Source organism: Acipenser ruthenus, chromosome 6 (genome assembly GCF_902713425.1).
Source record: "Acipenser ruthenus chromosome 6, fAciRut3.2 maternal haplotype, whole genome shotgun sequence".
NCBI lineage: Eukaryota > Metazoa > Chordata > Actinopteri > Acipenseriformes > Acipenseridae > Acipenser > Acipenser ruthenus.
The window spans coordinates 71094988-71121247 of record NC_081194.1 but is presented as its reverse complement, the minus strand read 5'-3'; the positions used below and the strand labels follow the sequence as shown (position 1 = coordinate 71121247).

General features: G+C 36.5%; 1 protein-coding gene across 2 annotated transcripts in view; it reads right to left on the bottom strand.

The window, feature by feature from the left end:
* The window catches only part of mpv17 (mitochondrial inner membrane protein MPV17), a 45540-nt gene extending 19699 nt beyond the window's left edge, over window positions 1-25841 (bottom strand). The window contains exons 1-3 of one of the 2 annotated variants that reach the window (XM_034019104.2): window positions 25739-25841; window positions 22809-22891; window positions 5368-5483 (exon numbers count right to left, since the gene is read on the bottom strand). In XM_034019104.2, coding sequence (XP_033874995.1) covers window positions 5368-5483; window positions 22809-22881 — 189 coding nt within the window. In that variant the 5' untranslated portion in view covers window positions 22882-22891; window positions 25739-25841. Of the gene's footprint in view, window positions 1-5367; window positions 5484-22808; window positions 22892-24490; window positions 24511-25738 lie in introns of those variants that run through there. The other variant, XM_059025767.1, reaches the window with a different exon arrangement.
* Between the last annotated feature and the right edge of the window lie 419 nt (window positions 25842-26260).

Genomic DNA, 26260 nt, shown 5'->3' with positions numbered 1-26260 from the left:
AACTTTGTCATTCCAACTGAGTTAAGAATATTGAACGCAGTGCGCTACTTTTATGCAGATCGAAATTGCTGGGACAGACAGATTACGTTTTAGTTTTTTTCCTGAGTAGTGAAAACAAGCAGCAGAATTACCATAGATTAGAATGGTGTGCAATTATGTGAATGCTAGTAGATTATTATTATTTTTTTTTTAATAACGCTGGTTAAAAAAAAAAGTTTGTAGTTTTGACAAGACAAATGTGGCTTCATAATGTGTAACGGTTATTTTCAAATTAGAAAGCTGTTTCAGTTAATGGCGGCTTTCAAGGCGCTGCTTGGTATTGCATCAAAAGGAGCTGTAATAATTTATAAACACACCTGTAATAAAAGAAAACAGATAAAGGGGGAAAATGCAGACAACATGCATATCTTATTAAATATAATGTAGTTAAAACTGTTTGTTGTGTTGCTTAGTAATACAATTTTGGGAGTTGTTTGCGGACCACCTGGGAACCACTGGTTTAGAGGAAACATCTATATACGTGAGTGATATTTTAGTAAGGCTTTTAAGCACAAATTGTTCAAGTTTATTAGCTACCTTTTCATATGGTCTTTGTGTGCTTGTGTATTGTAAATCAGGAATATAATCTTTTATTTTTTTCTGGGTTATGAGTAAACACAAACTACAAGTACTACTGACAAAAGTGCCATTCAATTTAACTTCTCATTAAAATGTTAGATGGTGGAACCAGAAGCAGTCAACATGTAATCACTTTCACCAGTCTACCTTAATCAGGAGTGACTTCCTTAAAAGAAAAATAAATAAATAATGTAATGCATAGTATGAACACTCAGTTCTACAGCAGGAATATATTTATTGCCTCATACTTTAATTGTTCATTCACTGCTCAGGAATCTTAAATTGGTACAGGCTGTACTACTGCATACTAAATGGAATCGAAAATATAAAAAGGTCCCAAACCATTTCAGAAGATCACTAAATCAACAACTACATTCCTTAAGAGTCTGTTACTGTAAATACTGTAAATATTGTCAAATGTAAACATTTTGATGCCTAAGTAGAACTACAGTAAAAGCCATTGCAGGCACATACAGTACAGAGGGTCCTTGTAATCCTGTAATAACTGCAAGGTTGTAGTGACATGTATTATCTATAGGAGACTAGGAAGCTTGGTTTTCACCATGTTGTGTGTGACATACTGACACATGGGTCAGTTAAATCGTTGAACGAAATGTATTATGTACATTTTAGTAACATTTAACATAAGGCATACTAGATACTGTACTTTACAGAACACTGATTCTTTCCATGTAACAGTACTTAAACGTAAATTAATTTTATTCATAGGAGTGGACTACATGGGTATTTTGATATAAATTAAATTGAGCAACAACGCAAAAAACCTTGTGCTAAAATCATTGTTTAATAGTCATAATAAATGTGCTGTTTAAATGTGTATGGACACCAACAGTACGCAGAACAAACAAATACATAAATGTCCCACTGCATTTTCACTTGCCACTGTTCCATACTATATGGATGATGTCGAATGTAGAGACTGTAAAAAGCTCAAAAGCAAAGCTCATTATCATCAATGTGACAAACATATTGTAAAAAAAAATAATTCAATATAAACACAAAATTACAGGGAGGGATGTTATATCTCACTGACTTATTATCTTCGTACATCCATGGCTGTACACTATATTTTATATATTTATTTCTATACTGCTCATTGTAGGATATAAATCTACCTTATGAAACTCACGACTGTTGTTATTCAGAAAGTATGATTTGTGTGTTTCCTTTATGAATACTGTATTTATGTCCTTTAAGCACTTAATCAATTCAAAATGTGTCTGAGCATCAAGCACAGGATCCAAAGTTATGTAAGCTTTCTCGGGAAATGGGAAATCAGAATCATATTGGACATTTGAACCACACTTTTAATGCTAAAACTAGAAAGGCTTTTTTTTTGTTTTGTTTATCGTTCAGCATCATTTGTACATTACCAGTTCACATTTTATGCATTTGCTACCAGTGAGTTCTGATTTTGTAATATACTTTTCAATATAAATAATTTGAATGATAACCAGATTTTTTTTTTTTTTTGACAGCTGGTGATAGTTGTAACTTCAGCTTGTAACTTCAGCAGCCAATCTAGTTGTTTTCTTGAAACTGGCAGATGTCACTCATAATAGCAAGCACTGTTGTTCAAGGCACAGATATGTAAGCCAATTAAAGGAATCTTTTGTCTGCTTTTCATATGATTCTGTACATTTTCTAAGTAATCTACTCCAAAGATTGCTGCTATAAACCTGAAAAGTCTTTACCCATCTCACACACAAAGAGCTCTTTATATGCTGTTTATGTTGAGAATATCTTAACTATAAAATACAGACACAAACACTTTGGAAACATCTTAAAAAGAGTAGATTGATGAGATTGCAACCACTTATTTACAGACAGTTCTCCAGTTCATAGCAGATCACTGCTGGGTTCCAGGGATCTATATCTCTAGTTACACTAATATCCAAGAAAGTTAGTGAAGGACACCTGACAGTAGAATATAGGAATATTTTATTATCAGGCTTCCAAGATAGAATGGTTGGGAAGCCTATTGTTATTGGTAGGATTTTTCTTCTTCTTCTTCTTCTTCTTCTTCTTCTTCTTCTTCTTCTTCTTCTTCTTCCACAAATTTCAAACTGCTCCTGTTCGCACGCGGTGTAACCAATGAACATGAAACTTGGTATGTATCATCCCGTGTAGATTACAGTTCAGATGCAAAAAAGATTGCACTCGTGCATCAACAAAGATGGCGGCCTGATGGACTTTTTGGAAAAACCTTTCAAAATGTTCTTCTTGGGAACAGGTGAACCGATTGATCTGAAACTTTGCATATGTCATCAGCAACCAAACCCGCTTCAAGTTTGCAAAGCAGAAGTTGCTGCGATAAACTTTACTATCAAAAGGGCTGCAACAAATTTTACAGTGCATTAGTAAGACCTCATCTAGAATATTGTGTTCAGTTCTGGTCACCTCGTTACAAAAAGGATATTGCTGCTCTAGAGTGCAAAGAAGAGTGACCAAAATTATTCTGGGCTTAAAAGGCATGTCATATGCAGACAGGTTAAAAGAATTGAATCTATTCAGTCTTGAACAAAGAAGACTACGCAGCGATCTGATTCAAGCATTCAAAATTCTAAAAGGTATTGACAATGTCGACCCAAGGGACTTTTTCAACCTGAAAAAAGAAACAAGGACCAGGGGTCACAAATGGAGATTAGATAAAGGGGCATTCAGAACAGAAAATAGGAGGCACTTTTTTACACAGAGAATTGTGAGGGTCTGGAACCAACTCCCCAGTAATGCTGTTGAAGCTGACACCCTGGGATCCTTCACGAAGCTGCTTGATAAGATTCTGGGATCAATAAGCTACTAACAACCAAACAAGCAAGATGGGCCGAATGACCTTGTCTAGTCTGTAAACGTTCTTATATTCTTATGTTCTTATGACACTTGGCATATATCATCAGTAACCAAACCCGCTTCAACTTTGAGAAGCAGAAGTTGCTACGCTAAATTTTACTATCAAAATGTCTGCCACCAAATTCGCCAAAACGCTCCCCAAACATCAAACTGCTTTGTTTGCAAACTGTTTAACCAACTAACTCTAAACTTGGTGGGTATCATCCTGGGGACAATGGAATTCAAATATGGCAAAATTGTGTTCTTTTGTAAAACAAGATGGCTGCCAGACCTACAACTTCTTAAATTCAAAACTGCTTCAGTTTAAAAATGGTTTACTCCAAACCCGAAAAACATCATGCCTGTATCAGTACAATTGACTTTTTCAAAAATTGAACCGAAAATTGTGAACCAAGATGGCCGCCTGATGCATTGTTTGGAAAAAAACTTTCAAAATCTTCTTCTGGAGAACTGGTGAAGTTACTAATTTCAAACTTGTCAAATATCAAGAACTAAACCTGCTTCTTCCAGTAATTGCTTAAGTGTTTGGTACTGGTTCTGGGGCATGGGAGCCGTAAAAACTGCCTGGCAGTTGTAGTTATTATTATTATTATTATTATTATTATTAATATTATTATTATTATTATTATTATTATTATTATTAAACCTTTATTTAACCAGGAAAGTCCTACTGAGATTACAATCTCCTGTTCAAGGGAGACTTGGTCAAGAAGACGGCGCATCTCACAAAAAAAAACACAAATTCAAATGAATGCAAATTACAAAAACAATTTAGAAGCATCGGCCGAAACAAAACCATGTCTCTGCTACACAGATATAACCATATAACAAACTCAACTAAGGTTTATTTATGGCAAGAGGGAAAAAGATAGAGGGAAAAAGATACATGTGGGGCTATCTTCCCCTTGAAAAGCACTATAACCTAAATAACAATATTATTAAGATTTTACTCAAATAACTGTGTTGATATAAGACTACTTGGAAATCGTAAATTAATGTATTTAAGGGGAACATAGTAGCTGTATAAGTCCTGAGGTACTTTATGGAAGAAGCTGTCCAGGAGAAGCTCAATATATGTCTTGGTCCAGGCGTATTTTCCCATGCCAAACGACCAGTCCTCCAAACCCCATTCTGCTCCCATTGGCCCTGGGGAGTCAAAAAATCTTCTCCCTAATTTTCCATTGACATTAATAGGGTTCGCTGCATCGCCACCTGCAGTTTTTGTCACAATATTGATAACTAGAGTAGAACAAATTCCAGCATCGTATCTAAATCATCAGTCTATTGATTTTCCTAACAGTGGTGTGGCCATGAAATAACATTCTGCATTAGGAAAAGAGTGCAGACCATTCCGGAACACACCAAAAGCATAATGATGGTTTGCTTTTTTCAATTATATAGGGCCACTGGTTGGAAATTAGAGATACAGTAGAAACACAGAAATGGCTATTTAAACAAGAACTGGTTTGCTCTATCAAATACTGTATCCTGTATGGGGTCACTGGTTGTTTAGTTGGAGATATAAACTGTATATAGTTCTATCTCCACTGACAACTTTAATTACAACCATTTTTTGATTGAAGAGAACATTTAAATAGAAACATTACAATATATTGGTTTTTTTTGTACTTTGTAATCTTTGTGATGTTAAAACGTTATTTGCTTATTTAGGGTTTTTATACAACAGAACGTAATAAAAAGAGTGTGTGTGTGTAGATATGGTTTAAATGCTGACACTGCATAGCATTTAAATGTTCATAAAAATATACCAAAACGCACATTCTTAATGACCACACATAAAAATACAGTCCTTCATTAACAAATATATCAATAGAATTTTGTAATGGATATGCTAGAGAAGATGACTTGCCCACTTACCACAAAGAAGAATCCAATGCCCATCATCTTTACTGTCCTTTTCACACTGTGATTGGCAAAGCCTTTCCTTTCCACCAGCTGCTGGGAAATAACATCCCCAACACCTACCAGAGTACCTGAAACAACAATCCCATGTATTTACAGTAAATATACAGTTACAGCACTATAAACTCCAGGACTGAAAATCGGGTTTAATAACTACAATGTAAAGTTCAATGACAGGCATTGCAACTGGAAGTCTTTTTCAATGTCTTCAGTCAAAACTTCCAGTCAAAGTGTTTGTCATTGAATTTTAACTACTGTATTTCTAGATGTAGTACTACTTAGCGTGCAAACCAGAATGCATCATAACTAGAAACCAATACATGTTAAAAAACAATATATGCTTGTATAAATGCTAAAAACATTGCAAATAAAAGACATAGCGACAGAGATATGAAACCATGAAGATCCTGTTTGTTCACAGGATTTTCGACAACAAATAACTTGGAAAAAGCAACAAAAACATATTTTTAAATGTCACCCTGCTCATGCCGACTACAACAAAAGAATGATACTATCAGTTACTATCAGTTCCAATAAAATAAAAACATGGCATGGACACTACTAAAAAAAAGAAAAAAAAAAAAAAAAAAAAGGAATCAACATATTTTTTTGTTGTGGACAAGTTCTTGAAGGTCAACCACACCACACAATAGCTGATATCTACACAATATGCCACTGAAGAGTTGCCAGCACATGGTCTCAATATCCACTTAAGGACAGCAACTGGAGTCACCATAAGTGACTAAACTCTAATATAAGATAGCATGAGTCTGGTTTTAGGTCAAGAAGACCAGCTACAGTTCCTCAATTGACCCCACAACACTGAAGAGACTTCTGATTACTTCCTCGATCACCAGAACTGGCAGCTGTCACTAAATCAAGATTCCATATGTCCACTAATGCAGACTGGAGCTCACTTTGACAGTAGACAAGTAAGCGTCTTTCTGTTCAGTGAGCCATCAGAACGTCCCATTCATTTTAAGTACTTTGCTCCACTACGCGTCTCAGTGACTAACTTTCTATTTAAACAATAACTGCACTCAGACACTCAATACAACGTTGCCGCGGCCGGGATTGAAGTACGGTGTGCCGAAAGGCTCAAGACACAGCAATGCGATTAACGCGCGTTAAAATAATTAATCTCTAAAACGCTTAACGTGTTATTGGCAGAAGTTAACTGCGATGAATTGACAACCATAGTTCTCAAGTTATATGGCCAAAATGTCTTTACAGTTATTGTCTTAATACGTGTACATACTAGATAAAGACAGATTCATTGATGGCTAGATGGATGTGTTCCTCAAAGATGGCAGCACATTGATGTTTGAATTTGATGACAGAATGTTCTCCAACAACACTTCCATGGTTCCCATAGGTTTATATACAGTAAGAGACAATTCCCAGTCAGGAATTCAACCTTTAATCTTGTGACTCAGACATACCTGTGGTACCTGCTGGGATAGGACTGTAAGGCGTTAGGTCCAACAAAATTACAGAATTAAATCGAAAGGTATGCTTTAAAATTTGCTAAGACCAAAGTATCCATCAATGTAATATACATCGGAATGAATGCTGGCCAAGGGGCACCTTTTCTCTGAGGTGTGCTTTCACCTTTCACCCCTGGTTTGCCAGCGTTATATCAACAAGATTTAAAATAATTTCTAAACAACACTCACATGAGAAAGCGCATGTGAAAATGAAGAGGTGGTCTCAGTCTACTTCCTAGGAAGGACAGGGCTCCACATCACTCAAACCAGCTGCATCAATCAATCATAGTTAATGTATGCATGATTTGAGAGTTTCAAGTAAAATGAATGAACAGAAAAAAAGACAGCAAGACTGGAGTGTAACAACGTTGGCAGCAGAGGTTTGTTTTATAGAGTGACGATGTGAGGTTTGTTTAAGGTCAGCAGTGCTTGGGGTGTTCGTTTCTGTGGATTTGCAACACCAGGTCTGACATGACCAGCACAAAGTGAGAAACTAATCACGCCCCATGACATGTAGTACATGTAACAGATGTGTAATGTACTGCAGCCACGGATTCTGACCCCTGTCTGGGAGATGTTAAAAGCTTGAAATCACCCAAATGTTAAGTGTTTAAATGTCTAAAACAGTTTGCAACACAGTTTGTCGCTAAAGTTTTAATACGCTGAAAATGTTTTTGCAGTTTGGTGGGGAAGCATATCAGTGTTACAGAGGCTTCAGTGTCCAGCTCAATGGTAAGTTGCTCACTTAACTCACTTCAGAAAATCAGCCTTGAGGATTCTTTCCACTCAAAAACCGTCTTAGATTTCAAGTCACTAGACACGTGTTAATGAACTGAATATGGAAAAAACAACACTGATGCCAGAGAAATGGAAGTGTGCTATTAAGTACAGAAACAGAAACGTATGCTCTATCATTTTTAAACAAATGTATCAAATATGATACGCTTTCATGGGGATCTTTTTAATACCAGGGTATTTCCTTTGTATTCATTTAAACATAGAATTGTGTAATTATTCCTACAGTCTGAAAGTAGAAGGGTTTAATCAGCCGTCCTGCATATCCACAATATAACTAAGTACAGCTGAGTAAAAAAACCTTCATATAGTAATTAATGGAAATGCATATAATAGATGTTATAGAACCACCATCTTCAGACTTGAATCTAATTCCACCAGTGTCAGTTAAGAGGTAAGGAGATGGCATTTGTAACATTACATTCATCAATCAAACACCTTTCTACTGCATTTGTACAATTTAAGGCTCTTGTTACACGAGTCAATGCGCTGGCAACATAAATTGTAGCAACATGTTGCCTGTGACGTCACCGCGGGGGATTTGACCTGTTACACGATACAACTAACAGTTAACTCGCATTCAATACAAATTGCCTTTAATCCAAGCAATATCCAATCATATTTAAGAACTACGTCACATGGTTTTGGTTTTCAGGTCATATTATTATTATTATTATTATTATTATTATTATTATTATTATTTGTTGTTTATTTAGCAGACGCCTTTATCCAAGGCAACTTACAGAGACTAGGGTGTGTGAACTATGCATCAGCTGCAGAGTCACTTACAACAACGTCTCACCCGAAAGACGGAGCACAAGGAGGTTAAGTGACTTGCTCAGGGTCACACAATGAGTCAGTGGCTGAGGCAGGATTTGAACCGGGGATCTCTTGGTTACAAGCCCTTTTCTTTAACCACTGGACCACACAGCCTCCCATATACTTACAAATACCGAGCATCAGTACAACTATTTAGTATTACTGTCATCTTTAAATAATTGAACAACTAATAATTATAATAATAAAGTAGTAACGTTTACAGAATAAAAGCAAATAAGCCAAATATGTAAAACTCAATTTAACGTACAGTACTACACGTAGATAAAAATGAACGATAATTCTTAATTTCTTTAAATGCTGTAAAATACCTACTGTTATATGCTGTTCCTGTGCCATTAACACCTAGAATCACACTGAGTTCAGAGAGTTTTGCCTCTCGTTTTCCACCTTGCTTTCTTTTTAAATCCACCTTCATTACAAAAAGCAGCATATATATATGATATATTATATATATATATATATATATATATATATATATATATATATATATATATATATATATATATATATCAGTCACGTCATAATAAAAAAACGGCCTTTTATGGTTATCTTATCACAGTGCTGCAGAGTAACGGTTTAAAAAAAAGGTAATAAAACAACATAAAATATGGACATCGGTTTAGCAGAGTTTCAGTAGCTACATTTTTATTCCCCTGTTATTATTATTATTATTTTTATTGCTGTCTTTCATACAAAGGTATTTGAAATATTAAGAAGGGGAGACCTGAACAAAGGTGCAGTTCGGGCGTAGGTAACGATAGTTGGACAAAGATTTTAAGTAGTTTTAAAAACTTGTTAAAAGTAACTCTCCCAGAATTGGTTGTTATCAAAATAGGTCACTACCAAAATGACGATGTGTTGGCCAACCTTCATAAAACTCTATGAGAAGTATTTCTTTCTCCTGAGTCCAGGTAATTGCGGCTTTCGTTTCCATTTCAAGTGTTGTTTTCACTGTAGCAGACAGAATCATGTGACACACACCAGTGCTCTGATTGGATATTGCCTGGAACCTGTTGCTTGGAGTAGGATTGCTGTCCACTCAAGCAATCGTGTTGCCACGCAGTTGCCAGAACGTTGACAATACGTTGTCAGGGCTGTTACACGGGGCAATCCTCACGGGATTTGATCGCAGGCGATAAAAGTTGCTAGTAAATTGACTCGTGTAACAAGGGCTTAAATCTCCTGTTTGCTGCAAAGGGAGTGCTATTTCAAGCTCTTATCTTGGATGACAACCAGGAAAACTATATTATATATATATATATATATATATATATATATATATATATATATATATATATATATATAAATATATTTATATGAAACATCTGGCAATACAAAAACAGTAGCTTCTCAAAATAAACACTGTAATATATTGTAAGTTAAGTGCTCTTGTATTTTTAACTCAAACAAGCAGCAGTGTGGAGTAGTGGTTAGGGCTCTGGACTCTTGACCGCAGGGTCGTGGGTTCAAATCCCGGTGGGGACACTGCTGCTGTACCCTTGAGCAAGGTACTTTACCTAGATTGCTCCAGTAAAAACCCAACTGTATAAATGGGTAATTGTATGTAAAAATAATGTGATATCTTGTAACAATTGTAAGTCGCCCTGGATAAGGGCGTCAGCTAAGAAATAAATAATAATAATACTTAATGTATGCATGATTTGGCAATTTCAAGTAAAATGAACCATCAAATGAATGTCAAGTAAAGTATTTCCACATTTTTTTTTCCATTGTAAGCACAACTCACTTTCCTGTAGCCATTTTGCATTAGCACTGTACACATGGGTACTAAAGAGCTCGATCATGGCAGATAAACGGTTTGGGCAGAAATGTGACGGGCGGATACACAACGTTTTACTGTATACACATTCCTACACCCCAGGAGCTGCATAGTTTATTAAGGAATCTCTTTACGATGCATTATGGTTTTACATTGTAACTTTCCATCGGTCTTTTGGTGGGTTCATTCAATTGGGTCTTGAGAACGCTGTTATGTAGCCATAATGAAAATAGCAATGAACGTTCTTTCAAGTTCAGCTTCCATTGTCCGGACTGCATTGTCCTAAACACGGTGTTGCCGCCCGTTTCTTTAAAACAATACACAATAAGACCCCACAATCCCCCAGTGACTGACGCATGACAAGAATTTCCGAGGCTGGCCATGTTTTGAAAAAAAGCCCCGAAACGTGTGCAGCCAAAGCCTGTAGCGCCTGGCAGTGGAAGCGAGGCACTAGTCGACCAAGGTTAATAACTTACATTTCAAAATAAACCACACAACTGTCACCAACATGATTGCATTTCATTCAGAAGAAATTTGGTTTACAAAATAATAATACATGCTGTATATATCCTTTTATATAAAAAAAAAAACGATTATAATATATTATTTTACTGTTTTATTAATTGAGTCTGCTAAGTTCCTAAAAATGCTGACACTCCAAATTTAAAAAAAAACAGTTGAATTAACGTGACAAACTTTTAAGTTGACATCAAATTGCCCTTGCAAAGAAAAGATCCTCTTTGAAGCAATTGATTATCTTTTATGTGTTTAAAAACCCAAGGTAATTAGGAATCAATCTGGTGGATCATTTATATTTCTTACAGCTTGAGGGATAGGTACTACTGTAACACTTGAGATTTAGATTTTTAACCATTTTGACTCATTAGAGACCAGCTTGGCATTAACTATCCTCAGCATTTCACCACTTGTTCAAAATCCCTATTAAGGTGATGGGTTTTATTGCTGTAATTACAAACCTGAGACACTGTAGCTTTTGGAGGTCATTGCCAGCTCATGTCTCACCAACCTAGAGATTATACACTGGGATAACACGGTCATAGGAAAACTGCATACTTAATTCTCTAGAACTACTGGCCTAAAATTCACTATACTGTACACAAAAACACTTCACTGAACATGCATGTTCCTTAGGTTCTGATGTGATTTATTATCAACGCTTCACAATTAAATAGGTTATTTACTTTTTGTTTGCTTCTGAAAAAAAATCTTAATTTAAAGATGTAAAGATTTTCTGTCATCCTTTAACACCCTTGGTGTGTCAGTCAGAATTCTGGAAAGGTCAGATTTTTAGACGAGAAACACATTTGCAAAGAAGGAAGGACACACTGAATATGCATGCCTTTTCAGCAAATTAAACCACTGATCAATGTCAATGGCTCGGAATGTCACGAACATACAAACCCCCTGCCAGGAGTAAGAATCACGAAAGAGTAAGCAACCATGAACTACTGTAGAGTAAATTCTTGTAAAATGCAAAGTATCATCAGATTGAAGCGCACTGTCCTTGAAAAGTATTACAGTAATATGGCATGAAACTGATATAATTTCGTACCACATACAAATGTTATGAATGATCATTGTGATTGGGTGGGACTCATGAGAATGCAAAACCCTTCTAAATACACCTTACCTTTCCACAACGATACATATTTAAAGTTGAACCATCAATAAATGGTGCGTCTTTAAATCTGTAAGGTGGTCAACTTCACTTGCTTCACTAGTTCAATCTGCTTAACATATTTTGACTCATATCATCAACCACAACTACAGAAAGTCAATGAACTGCCAATTAAATTAGACATTTTTAATTGTTCCCAGCTCCTAAAAAGTTGCAGATTTTCAAGATACTTATAAAATGGTATAGTTAACTTGAAATCTCCAACTGTTTAAAAGCTGAAAACAATTAAAGAGGTCTAATTAAGCACATTATTAGTTCATTTAAGAACTCAGTTGGAATGAAAACCAACAGACAAAGGGGTCCCCCAGGACCAGGATTGGAAAACCCTGACTTACATTACTTACCTCATGCTATATTTCCCTTAACATTTCATCACCAGATTTAAGATCACAGTAAAAATACAATTGTCTCCTGAATGCCATTAAAACTACTCTGTAAATTAAATATTTCATGTTTTAAATGTACTTAAACAACAACATTACCACTGAAAGCAATAAGTCATTAACTTCTACGATATTCAGATCAAATTTACATTTTGCGTAAAAGAGGTTGCAGGTTCATAGTGACTTGGAGGGGGTGGCCTTTTTCGATCAGGTGTGAGGAACCTACATTAGACCTAACTAACACTACATGAACATCCCTCAGCCAACCCCCTGTGACACAGCTTTTTCATTAAATAGAAAATAAAAAAAAATAAAAAAAACTGAAATTAATATTTCTATTTAAGGTGGCCTTTGAGCACCTTTTCTCTTCTTCACTTAGAACACTGCTCATGTATAAAAGCATGTATTTTCTTCATATCTACAGATTCCGATACTGTGCTCTCAACAGTTCCCTAGGTACAGTATGTGGTAGAAATGTAATTGTGACATATGTAAAAACAGACGGACCAGCACTTCTATTATATATCCTTATATTCAATTGTGCTAAAGAATGTAATAACCAAGTTTCATCACAATCAGTTGAGCGTTTTCTCAAGATACACATAAAAAGTGTGACATACAACACTTAAGCGTATAGAGGCCTAAATACAAGAAAAGTCTACCAAACATAAATTAATGAAAAGAATTAAAGGTCACCAATGTATGGAGATTATATATATATATATATATATATATATATATATATATATATATATATATATATATATATATATATATAAAATATCAATATATATTGAAATTGAAGGAACTGAAATTGAAGAAGGAATCTATGAAAAAGACCTAGGAGTTTATGTTGACTCAGAAATGTCTTCATCTAGATAATGTGGGGAAGCTATAAAAAAGGCCAACAAGATGCTCGGATATATTGTGAGAAGTGTTGCATTTAAAACAAGGGAAGTAATGTTAAAACTTTGCAATGTATTAGAAAGACCTCACCTAGAATATTGTATTCAGTTCTGGTCATCTCGTTACAAAAAGGATATTGCTGCTCTAGAGTGCAAAGAAGAGCAACCAGAATTATCCCGGGTTTAAAAGGCATATCGTATGCAGACAGGCTAAAAGAATTGAATCTATTCAGTCTTGAACAAAGAAGACTACGCTGTGATCTGATTCAAGCATTCAGAATCCTAAAAGGTAAAGACAATGTCGACCCAGGGGACTTTTTTGACCTGAAAAAAGAAACAAGGACCAGGGGTCAAAAATGGAGATTAGATAAAGGGGCATTCAGAACAGAAAATAGTGAGGGTATGGAGGGTATGGAACCAACTCCCCAGTAATGTTGTTGAAGCTGACACCTGGGATCCTTCAAGAAGCTGCTTGATGAGGTTCTGGGATCAATAAGCTACTAACAACCAAACGAGCAAGATGGGCTGAATGGCCTCCTCTCGTTTGTAAATGTTCTTATGTTCATATATATATATATATATATATATATATATATATATATATATATATATATAATATCAAAAGAGAAAAAGGATGAATGGACTGATGAGTGATACTCATTGAAGCCATGGGGGAGATCACCGACCTTGGCGGGTTCATAAAAGCTTCTCCTTTTACAGCTTTATAAATTCCATCCCTGCCCATGGACATTTTCTCTGCAGATCAGATCGACTGAGCTGTTGGAGAGCAACCTTACTATCATCCATTTGAAAATGTCAGACGCTTCTGTCCTGAACAAAGTGACGTACATTCCCCCCAAGGTATCGATCTTCTCACTGTACAGCATTTCAGCTGAATAAAGAGATGCATTATTCACTAGGTCAATGACAGCTACTTCTTTCTTTTCGAAATTGCTGGTACTGAATGTTAATGCTATTAGTCATTTGCAAATTACAGCATGGCACACACAGCTCTCTGATTAACTTGCTAATAATAGTATAACCCACCTGTGAATAGTACCAGAGTTCTTGCATTCGAATTAAATACAGGTTGCAGGAAAAGTGCTTTTTATCAAAAGGTGTTGATTTTGCAATTTCATGTAAAAACAGGGTAGAAACCTCTTCAGAATTACACAAAAGTTGATGTAGCTAAATTCGAGACTTAGAAAAGTTTGAAAACAATCCTTCATGCAATCTGCATTGGTAACTCACACCACAACCTCCTGCAACAGCGAAACTTGAGTTGAGTGATTGTGGCCATTTTTGTATACGGTTGCACTGACTTTTTAGATCCATTATCTTGCACTAGGAAGATGAAGATGCTCAAATATTTCCCCTCACACTGAAGTCTGGAAGGAGGGGGTCGTCAGAAAAAGAAAATTAATGAAAAAAGAAATGTATTTCCCTCAAAAAAAGATGAATAACATTTGACATGAAGAACAAATGGGTGCACTGCAGCAGCTTTTTCATGTCTTTGTTTCTTTAATTATTAATGAAATAAAATAAAAAAGAGCGATACTTTATTATCACCTAGATTGAATGGAGGGCTTTAAACAAGAAGCTATAAAAATACAAATAAATTAATGACTGCACTTTCAGCAGCTTTCATATGCTCACTTAGAAGTGGATGTAGTTTTATTATAACTCACCTAACACAAGGAGGAGGGGAAGGACAGATTGATGCCTTGTCCTAAACTCATAGCTCTTCTAGACTCTGGGCTTCAATCCACCAGTTTAACTAGGACCATCCTTTCAGGCCCAGAATACTATGCCAGGTCACATTAATTATTTTTCTAATCATCACTGACAAACTGTACGTCACAAGATGAGTGCTAGAGTTATCATAGACATGTATAGATTTTTTCTTCAGTAACCAGAAATGTCCTCAGACCTAAGGAGAGATCTGTTAATAAATGAGTTGAACACTGAACCGAATAGTGACACCTTTAAATATCGGTGAAAAACTTTTAAAACCCTACATAAAAAAGGTCCTTTGAAACTGCAGTAACTGCTGTGCTAGAAGTGTATCTTAACTTACCTTCTTACAGGACATACAATCTCACCTGCGCTTCACTATTAAAAACAGAGTTACAAGAATCCTAACCCTAATAATAATAGGAGTCGTCATAGAAAGAATCTCATAAAATGTTAATAGTGCCACATGTAGCTGTGAGAAGAACAAAAAAGTAAGCCAATCTATTTTGTGACATAGCACACTGAGGGCAAACAATGGAAAGGAACAGATGCAGGTGTCAAATTTCACACTTATGTACCGGTATATATTTCTGGTTATAGTGACTGGTAGTGCACACCTGCATTGCTCACACAAATTCATATGTACAGTAATGTTGTTTTACACAGATTAAAAGAGAATAAATGTATAATTAATGTAACAGCAGCCCCCCCCCCCCCCCCACTATGTATTGGTACAAAAATAAAGCACACAACAATTAATTTCAATGGGCTTCATAAATACCCCTAACTTAAAAATGTGCAAGTTTTAAACATGAAATACATCTCTAGCATCAATGGTACCGGTTTTGTATCCCCCTTATCCTCGATTTCAGGGTATATATTTCACAAAATATTCATGAAGCCAAGTCTGTGCATTTGGTCAATTTGACATGAAATGACTTATAATAATTATTGACCTTTGGTAAACTGACTACTTTAAAAAGTGAATTGTTTATCAGCAATTTAATAACTGAGGCTTTAAAACAGCGCCTATGTATGACACAAGCACATCAAACAAGATGTACATTTTGCTCAGGAGATAGGTGAGGCACACTGTTTTCCACTGCACAATAAGGACTGACTTTTTTAAAATTTGGTAAGTTGAAGATATGCTGCTTTAATCACATTTTCAGGGTGGTTAAGCCGTTTAGTCAGCGTAAAGTTAAATCTGCGCAATTCATTCTCCATCTAAACCTCTCATAAAACAAGTCTGAACTCTCGGAATAAAACACTGTGTCTGTCGCATGAAGAAAAATATGCTGATGACAGCAAAATATCCCAGGACCCCTGTCCTTGAGAGCGAAATCTTCAGCAACTAACAGTCATGTCTGACGTATTTCTCCTATTTGAGTGATAATCTTTAAGATATCTGGCAGGAACCTACATATTTTTTTGTTGTTGTTAGAATTTATATCTTAAGCTGCATCTAAGCAAATAACAAGACAACAAAGCATTTAGCTGATAATATTTACGGTGACCCTCAACACTACTGACTAAGCAGATTATTCATGAGAGCTGGCCAGGGCCTCCCAGAAAGCTGAAGTTCCCCCTGCACTGATTTTGGCCTTGACACAGACCCTGTTACCCTCTGTTGTTTCTAATATGACACAGGCATTTAAAGGTTAGGTTTTTCTTTACCTGCCAAATTGCATTTTGCAGGTAAACACAACATAACCGTCTCCTAGAAGTTTACCTTGTAAGTTAGCTGCTTTAGGCTCTGTAACTTTAGTTGCTAAAATGAGGCAGCATTCCTACAGAGGGCCCTAAATGTATCAGTATACTGTGATACCCATGACATTCTTCCTTGTGTTTAAAACATACAGTACTGGTCAAAATCAATTCAGAACTTTTCAGTTTGCCATTACATCTGGTCACTAACAATGTAAGCTATGAAATAAAGTGCTTTACTGAATACATAAAAAAAAGATCTGCAAAAGGACTATGCTGTGCAGTGTGAAAAGATAATGTTACACAGATTGATTTCACCTTTTATTTAAAATCGTAATGGTCCAACCCTGACCATGACAAAAATCTGTGAAAAAAACAACTTTGTGGTGTCATATAAGTCCTAAGATGAGTCTCTTTGCATTTGTGAGTACAGTAACACAATACAGACACTCTACAGTATTCTGAAAAGCTGAAGAAATTACCACTTCTGCCCCTCTGCAACTGTAAGTTAGTAAATGGAAACTTTCAGAAGGGGCAAACATTACAGTAGCACTCCCATAATGGTTATTATAAAACAACTTCACTAATTCAGCCACTGGAATGTTTTCAGAAGCAGCCACTGAAAAGTGACATCAGATAGTAAGCCTGGTGAATACACATCTAAACAAAAACAGCAATAGAGTATTATACAAAACACACATAATAGAAAAGGAAATGAAACAGGGCAGAAATGAAATATTCCCTGAATTGAGATGTACCCTGCGGTGGCCCATCTATGAGGACCACTGATCTAATTAAACTCAATAGCTATGTAAGATGATATCTGTGCAATGCAGTTTTGTTTTATTTGCACTTGTTTAATCACCTTGTAGTCTTCTGACAAAAGCCAACCATTTATAAAACTGTATTCTGTCTATAAGCCACCTCGGCAAAGCTGTGGGCAGAACATCTATTTAATAACCACTGAAGCTGATGTGAAGTGAGGGCTTCTGCCACAAGTAGACTATACTTTGTCAAGAAGACAGAATGCGTCTCTAGGGTCTTCTGCTTCCAGAGGGGATGATCTTCAGCCAGAGGTAAATAAAGCTTCTCCGGCAGCAACATTGCATTCTGGGATACCACATAACAATGCAATTAAGTGGGACCACTCGCTTTCGTACTGCACAGCAGGACACCAAAACGCCAAAACAAATTCGGCAAAGCAGGTGGAGCAGCCGATCAGAGCAGAAGAAATTAGATTAAAATTGTAAGAATAAAATATGGTGTGAGAAAACATTGCAACTCTGCCCTGAATATGTAGTGTGTTTAGAGGAATCCTATCCTTATGTGAGTTATCAAACGAGCAATACTGGGGCAATACCAGCAGGGCTAGGGAGTAGATTATTGACTTAACAGCATGAAATTACACAAAACATCTCAGCAGCCTTTATGTACCAAATACAATGTCCCCATCTTACTGGGATGTTTTCAGTTAGTAGGCATCTGGGTTGAGTAGTACTGCAGGTTACAGGGGTGCTTTGTATTATTATTAGTGTCGAGGGTGGCTGATTGTTGGTGATAAAACATCTATGCAGTAATGTTTTACATAAAAATTGATAGGGAGCTTTCCACTAAAATGCATGCAATATTGCTTTGAGTCTTCTTTTGACATGTATTGCTGGGCAAGTTGGTTTGATGTTAATCTAGGCCAGAAGAAAATCAAAGAAAGTCTAGACACAGACTGTGGGTACAAACACAGATCATATTTATTTTAGTAGTGTAATGCTTCAGTTACCACTATTATTTAGACTGCTAGTTAACCCATGTTACTCTGGACAGAGGCAAGACACATGTATTCTATGCCCTCTTTGCTACAGAGAGATACTCAACTGAGTACAATCGAATAGGTGACGATAAATAACTATCTGTGGTGGGGTGCCCTGCCCCTGTGCGTATTTTTGAGTTTTATGTTTTATGTGGTGTGTATGTAGTGGTGCACGGATTGTAGGTTATGTAGCACAGGTGATTTAAAATGTATATTTGTATTTAGGCACAGGGATTGCACAATCACTTCATGTGCAGATTAAAGTGGGTATTTGTATGGGGGCACAGGGAGTGCACAATTAGTCCATGTGCAGACTGTGCCGAGATTCAAGTGAATGATTGCTTAGCAATCGAGTGAGTGCTTCGCGCACATGGGGTTGGGTGTTCGCAGTGGAGAACGAAAGAGAGAAGGAGAAAAATAATTAAAAGAATAACAATTGCTACTCGTGTAGGAGGACCCACACGATACTTGTCTGGGTTTGTCCACTGTTTGTTTGTCTGTCTGTTTGTTTGTTTGTCTGTCTATCTGTTTGTTTGGCCATTGTGTCATTTTGTTTGTTCAGTGTTTTGTTTTCTGTTTAAACCTTTTATTTTCAATAAACCGGTGCAACAGTGCATTTCACTCACCAAAACCGTTGTCATTATCCTTCCTGGTCTGACATCACCACAAGCCATCCTGTTCACACGACTTAGTTAAAGTAAACAATTAGTAAAGGATCACTTTATAGCGTTTCTCATCTCATAATGGCACCAGAAAAAAAGAGTGAATTTTACAATACTAAGTCCCATACTGCACTCTGAAAGTAATATCCCTTGCCAAAGAGTTATGTGACCAGCTCATCAGCGATAGCAGAAGGCCATAGCATACAGGGATGAAGAGTTTAACAAGCGTTGCTTCCCTTAATCTATGATGTACGCTGCGCATATGAATACAACATGAAACTGTATCCAGGGCCAAACTGAATTGCAAAAAGAATATTTAATAATATATAGAGAGAAGTTCATATTGTCATCAGAATGTTTTACCTGAGAAATCCATTCAATAAAGCATACGGTTCCACAGCGAGCTGGTAGTATGACTGCCATGGTATGTCCTAAACAGACTCTGTGATGAAATTGCTACTTGTGGCTGCTGTCAGGTTTCTGGTGAAAATCGGCAATGTCGCAGCTTGGCAATTGCAAATTGTTGCAAATGGCTTTTATGAAATGGGCCCTTGATTGTGGGGCATGTTCTCCTGGTATAACCTGGGTACCATGATTCTTCTGAAAGACCGGACGAATGCAGTAGTTTCCTTAACCATTGTTAAGTATTACATCCACCCCACAATGCAGCACTTGTACCTTGATGGCGATGGTGATAAGACCATAATGTGTCAGAAACATCCCTGGATCTCAATCCAATTGTTTGATATGAACTTGAACTATACACACATACAAATACATTGTGTGGTCTACATTGCAGCAAGACTGTGAACAGGGTTAATGGTGGCCCAAACTGGTCCTAATAAACTGGCCAGGAACTGTACAGTATATTCTCTCGAGCAGACAAATCTATGGGAGGGTACCTGATGAAAATGCCTACACCCACATAAGAAAACAGCCTTTACAGTACAGCCACTTTGGGGATGACATTAAAACCCCATTTACACTAGCGACTTTTAAGCCAGTTTTGATGAGGCTTAGCACTTAGGGTGGCTTTTTTTCGTAGTGTAAACAAAGCCGTCACAAAAGTGCCCTGCTTCAGAGTAGGCTTAAAGCCGTCTTAGGTCTCTTTCTTGTTCCACTGTGAATGCATCAGTCCCTGAGTCAGCTCACACAGAGGCACATTGTGAGCAACGCTCCCATTGTCAGGGTCACTCAGCCGTCTCCTTGGGAACAGGACATACTCAGACATGACAGGCCGGAGTGACCGGAGCCTGTGTTGATTACTATTTTTTAAATGGTCTGTTCTGGGCAGTTTCACTCATGCACAGGGTCCTGAACATTTATCTTGGTAGCCTCTAATAAGAGCTTACTAATACTATCATGAAAACGGGGGCACCAACAAAGTAAAACTGTTTAGTTACTATATGCTACAACATGTATTCATTTCTTACTGCATCATCCCCTATGTTTACATGAAACATGTCTTACATACTTCTATAACAATACATAACAAACTTGTTAAGATGTTTTGCAAAAACAACTACTGTGTAATTGTTAACAATTAAAGTTACTCACACGACATTCAGGTTCAGAGCCGGGTTCACTCAAGTTACACGTGTAAACGGATGATAAGGCAGCTCAGATCATAGTAAGCACAGTATAAATGTACTTTAGACCTATCAAGTCGAATCATTATTTTATATTTAAGATTAACATGGAATGAAACTGTTGTATTTTTTAGAGGGGGCAGGGCAAAGCCCCCCATGTAAATACATGTATTGTGCTGTTAAATAAATTGCAGGTTTATTTAAAAGAATGGGTTGCTGTTAATTTGCATTATGATTTAAAATGTATTGTATTATGATTTGAATGCACTTTATGTTCTTTTCTTTATTGTTCTTTAGTTTAAATATGGTCTGGTAGAGGCAGTGTTAGCAGCTTGTCTCTCCCAGACAGCTCATGAGACTGCGTGGTTGGCAGCAAATTGAATGAATGAATGAATGAATGAATGAGTTGAATTAGCATGTAAACCTACAGTTCTTCACACTTTTCCATTACAGAAGTCACGCAACCTAGCCTCGAACCACTCCTTCAGCAGTTATGATGGTTACAAATGCAGCAGATTTGTAAACTGGTTAAAGTGGTGGCTGCTGGTTAAAGTGATGGTGCTGCCCTAAACAGGAAGGCTGAGCCATCTGTAATACTGTATTATGACAACCACTGATATACAGTCTCTTCCAAAATGTGTTGTATGTTTTCTTTACAAAAGCATCACTCTGTAATAGTAAAAGACTGCCAGCTTCTAGGGTTAATAGATAACACCCCACCACCCTGTCAACCATATTGCTTGCCCTCCACCAGATCTGTGTCTTGTACAAGGATGGAAATAAGACTCCTTTTGCATAGCAGTTTCACCCATTCCAGGTTTTACTACAAGCTTGATTAGCCAGAGTGCATACTGTAGGTAACAAGCTCAGATGTGTCTTATTAAACCATGAATGGATCAAACTGCTATGCAATGGCCGTTATTTCCATCCCTGCTGCACCTTGTATCAGATGTGGGTGTAATAAGATATTATCTTTACAAAACCAGTTCATACCAAGTCTCACAGCCAACTGGGGCTCAAAATATCAAATCAACCTCAAACTGCCTCTGTTTCTTTATTTTGTTAATCAACAATGCTCATTTAGACATTTAAGTTATAGTCTGTGCATACTCCTATGAAACATAGCACTTTATCGCCATCTAGCGTCCAGTCACAGCCATTGCCAGCACATGATTGATCCTGCTGTCTCCATGCCTCTCCACAGTGTTAACAGATGTGTTGTGCATATGATACTGTACATTTGAATATGTTTATTTAAGCAATTCTAAAAACAAACTGCAATCCAGCTCATGTCTACTAGCTTCTTAATGTGTAAGTGATGGCTTCCTTTTTTTAGTCCACTGTTTTAGTTGCTGCTTGTTTTAATAAATATGATCAATTCATTTAACACTATGTTTCTTTTAATAATAACTTTTGTTTCAGAAAACTCGCAGATTTGTGTGGCCCGGTAAGAGAAGAGCTTGAAAGAATGAGTTTAAATAGGATTTGCTGATACAGAAGAATCGTAATAATCATAAACCAAGAACAATATTAAAGTTCCTAATTGTCTGGAGGGTCTGAATCTTGCCATATCTTGACATACTGCAGAATGAAAGAACGCCTATCCTTTTAAACACCTATCCTTATTCTGAGGATATATACCAGGAGCTGCTGCATGTCCCTTTGCGGTCAAGAGTCCAGGGCCTCTAATTAGCACATAAATAGCCTTTGCTTGAAAAACAAAGATCACAAGCCCCTTACTAGAATTGTATGTTTAAGCCTTGTAACCTACTGACAAGTACATAACCATCTTCTACAGAACATTACTGTTTTCCTTTTTGGTCTGTGTGTAGATTAAAAAAAACAACAACAAAAAACCCACATTACTTGAAAGTGATTTCTGCTCAATTGGTACAGTACAGTGAATTCTGAGATTGACTTGAACTTTCTGTTTGCTAGGGTGACTTCTAAGCTCAGTCCATTAACACTCTGTGTGGACTGGTCAAATGTGTCATGATGTATGTTTTCTTACCAGCAGTGATAATTTGTATTTTCCAGGGGTGTATTAACATCAGCCTCTGATATGATTTCCACAAGCCAGCCATCCTTTTAGCTCTGAAACAGCATGAACACAATATACATGTTTTAAATACATTCGGTATGCATCTTAAGAGTGAAATATTTCTGGTTTCAAGTTTAACCAAATAATGTGAAGGATTTTCTAAGTAAGACAGATGGTCTCGTCATCCACACTATTTGCAAGAACAAAACAATTCATAAAAACATTACAAGAGCCTCTATTACAGGGAAGTCCAAACATATTGAAGGGTCCCAAGTTACTCACTGAGTAAAATCACTGTCGCTAGGAGGGCAATGCAAACACGGCTCAAATCCTGCTTGCATCACATATAGGCTGCGTACCTACACAAAGCAGCGTAATGGTAATGGCCATTGTGTTCAAGCAAGTTTGAGGAGGAAAATCTACTAGGGATGGTTCACCTTGTAACGCTTCAGTAATTCCCTACTTCTCAGGCACCTAAAAAGACTTCCTAGGCTGTGCCCTTGTTCCACAGTTTATTAGCTTGGCAACATCTGTAGGTTTGGTAGGTGAAAAAGAGAACTGGCTTCAGAGTGAACAGAGGTCACCTGTGGATTTACCAGGTCTTCCGATTGGTGAGTGTGATTGAAATTGAAGCTTTTCAACTGGGTAGAAAAACAGTGGCAAAATTGATCAAATAAAAATAAAATCAAAAAAGTGGATCAGAATGACATTCATTTTGACAAGGGCTGTTTCAGTGCTTCAAGAGGATTTGACACCAGATTTGGAGTGAAATATATAGCTTTTTTTAGGGACCTTAAAATAAAGGTTGGAGTACAGGAACAAACACAGATACTGTAAAGTATGTCACTGTGCAGGATAGTGCGATAGAAAGGAAGAGGCTCAAATGGACACGTTGCCACATAGCCTAAATCAGGGGTGTCAAACTCAGTTCCTGGAGGGCCGCAGTGTCTTCTGGCTTTCCACCCGAGCTCTCAATTACTTAAATGGTCTAATGATTTGATTAACTGGACACAATTAACACTTCTCTTCAGGCCTCAAAATGTTTCATAGGGGGTGTACCTTGAATCAAGTGCATTTTTAAAACCATCAAGTGTAAAATACCTTGAAAAATATTAAATATGTCAAATTGAACACATAATTAGGTCAATTATGTTAACTGAGAGCTTAAGTTGGAATGAAAACCAGAAGACCCTGCGGCCCTCGAGGGCTGGAGTTTAACACCCCTGGCCTAAATCAATAAATCGATAACTAACAGCAAGAAAAGAGAGGGGAGTAGAAGGCTGAGCAACTGCAGGAGCCATGTATTTTGGATGCAGTTTGGTCAACATGTAGGTGTGATGTTAAAAGGGAAGCCAGTTGTTGAATGGACTGGAGATGGTCAATGAAGAGAAAAGTTGGCCACATGCAGCAGGTGGGGTAAATGACCGATTTCATTGATGTCAGTTTATAGTAATAAATATGATCATTATATGTGCTGTTATCTTCTGTGTCTATTATTAAGTGTTGCAGATTGATGATTAATAGTTTTCTATTAATGGGTACTTTGAGGGCTGAATGGTGTTTTTTTTTTTAAATCTTTTTGGGAGGGGGGCTTTGCTTGTATGTTATAAAAATAATTTAAAATAAAATAAAATGTCATTTAAGCTATTTACCTTTTAAAGTTGTAAGTCGCCCTGGATAAGGACGTCTGCTAAGAAATAAATAATAATAATAATAATAATAATAATAATAATAATAATAATAATAATAATAATCAAAACAGTGGCCATCCAAGCAAAAGGTTAAGTGATTAAAAAACAATGTAATGCCATTTAAAAACTACCCCAACTGTGACTTTTGGGGGTGACAGGATTTTACAATAATTTGGAATAATGTGTCAGGGAAAGGAGACTTTAAATTAACACAAAATTCTGTATCACAATTAAAAGTAAAGTTAATGGTCACATATCTCAGGAGCTCACAGGGTCAAAAATGGGTCCGTTTCTAAATAATATCAAGAACAACTCACGCTCGTAATTCATTTCAAACCTGTGTTGAATTCAATTGGAATGGTCCTATTTGTGTTTAACACATATTTGTATATATACATATATATGTTGTTGTACACTCTGGTCCACACATACCCAAACTGTAAGTAGAAGCCTATAATATCAAAAGGTTGAAGTTTAAGATTGTAATGTTAATGTGAGTTAATAATCATTCTATTAAATTGATTTCAAGCTTATATATAAAAAGTTCAACCAATATAAATTTTAAACTACAAAGCACAATTTTCTGAAAAAGTGATATGGTCTGGATGCTGTCCCAATATAGTTGCACGAACGTTTACGTAACCTACACGTACTCGTTTTGTAACAAGTTACCGCACAGGACATTGCAAGATGCGTAACAAATTTAAATTACTATCTACCCTAGCCTCTTAAAAAATTATATATATTATATATATATATATATATATATATATATATATATATATATATATACTGAAAATATCGTATCTTTTGAAGAAGGCACCTTAACTTACTTAAACCTTACGCTTACCACTGCACTGTATGCAATTATTCAAACGCACAAGAGCTTCAACCGAAATACTTTTACGATTAGAATGCACAACTGATTTCTGAGTGCAATAAACAAACAAAGCTATTGTCGACTGCCAGATAATACTGTATACTTCAATGACAGTACCAGTAAGGTTCGTTAACCTTTACCCCGAACTTTAATTTGCAGCGTGCATGTGGCAATTCATTTTGTTTTACCATCTATCTTATCTATGCTCTATTATTACTCCCAACTTTACAACATGTTAAACAAACACAAAAATAGCTTATTAATAATAACCGTGTTATTCTTTTCTAGTTATTATGTACCAAAGTACAGTAATGTAAATAGAAACATGCCTGTCTCACTGTTCTCCAAATATCCACTGCAGAGCTGAAGACGTCACTTCCAGAATACATTAACCCATTACCCAGTCTTCCTACCAGCCGGCGAGCATCTGTCTCCCTCGTGTGGTCATTGATATATATATATATATATATATAGACACACACACACACACACACACACAAACACACACACACACACACACACACACACACACACACCCTTATGAGAATGTGCTGTGGTAAAGTGTTGTATTTTTCTTGTAGTATTACCCCAGGATATTTTCATAAGGGTATAATTTTAAAAATATGTATACCCTTTTAGTATATATTGATATGAGAAGTACTATCTCGGAATCATCTTCCGCTTAGTACTACAAAATAAGAACAGAATGAAGAAAAAGTAATCCCCACCCTTAATAAGTAAAGCAGGAATAAATCTAAATGCCAACATATGTATTTTTGTATTTGGCGTCTCTGGGTCAGCGGTATTGTGAACTTCGTCTTTGCCTCCTTCTGTATCTTTTCATTAGCAAC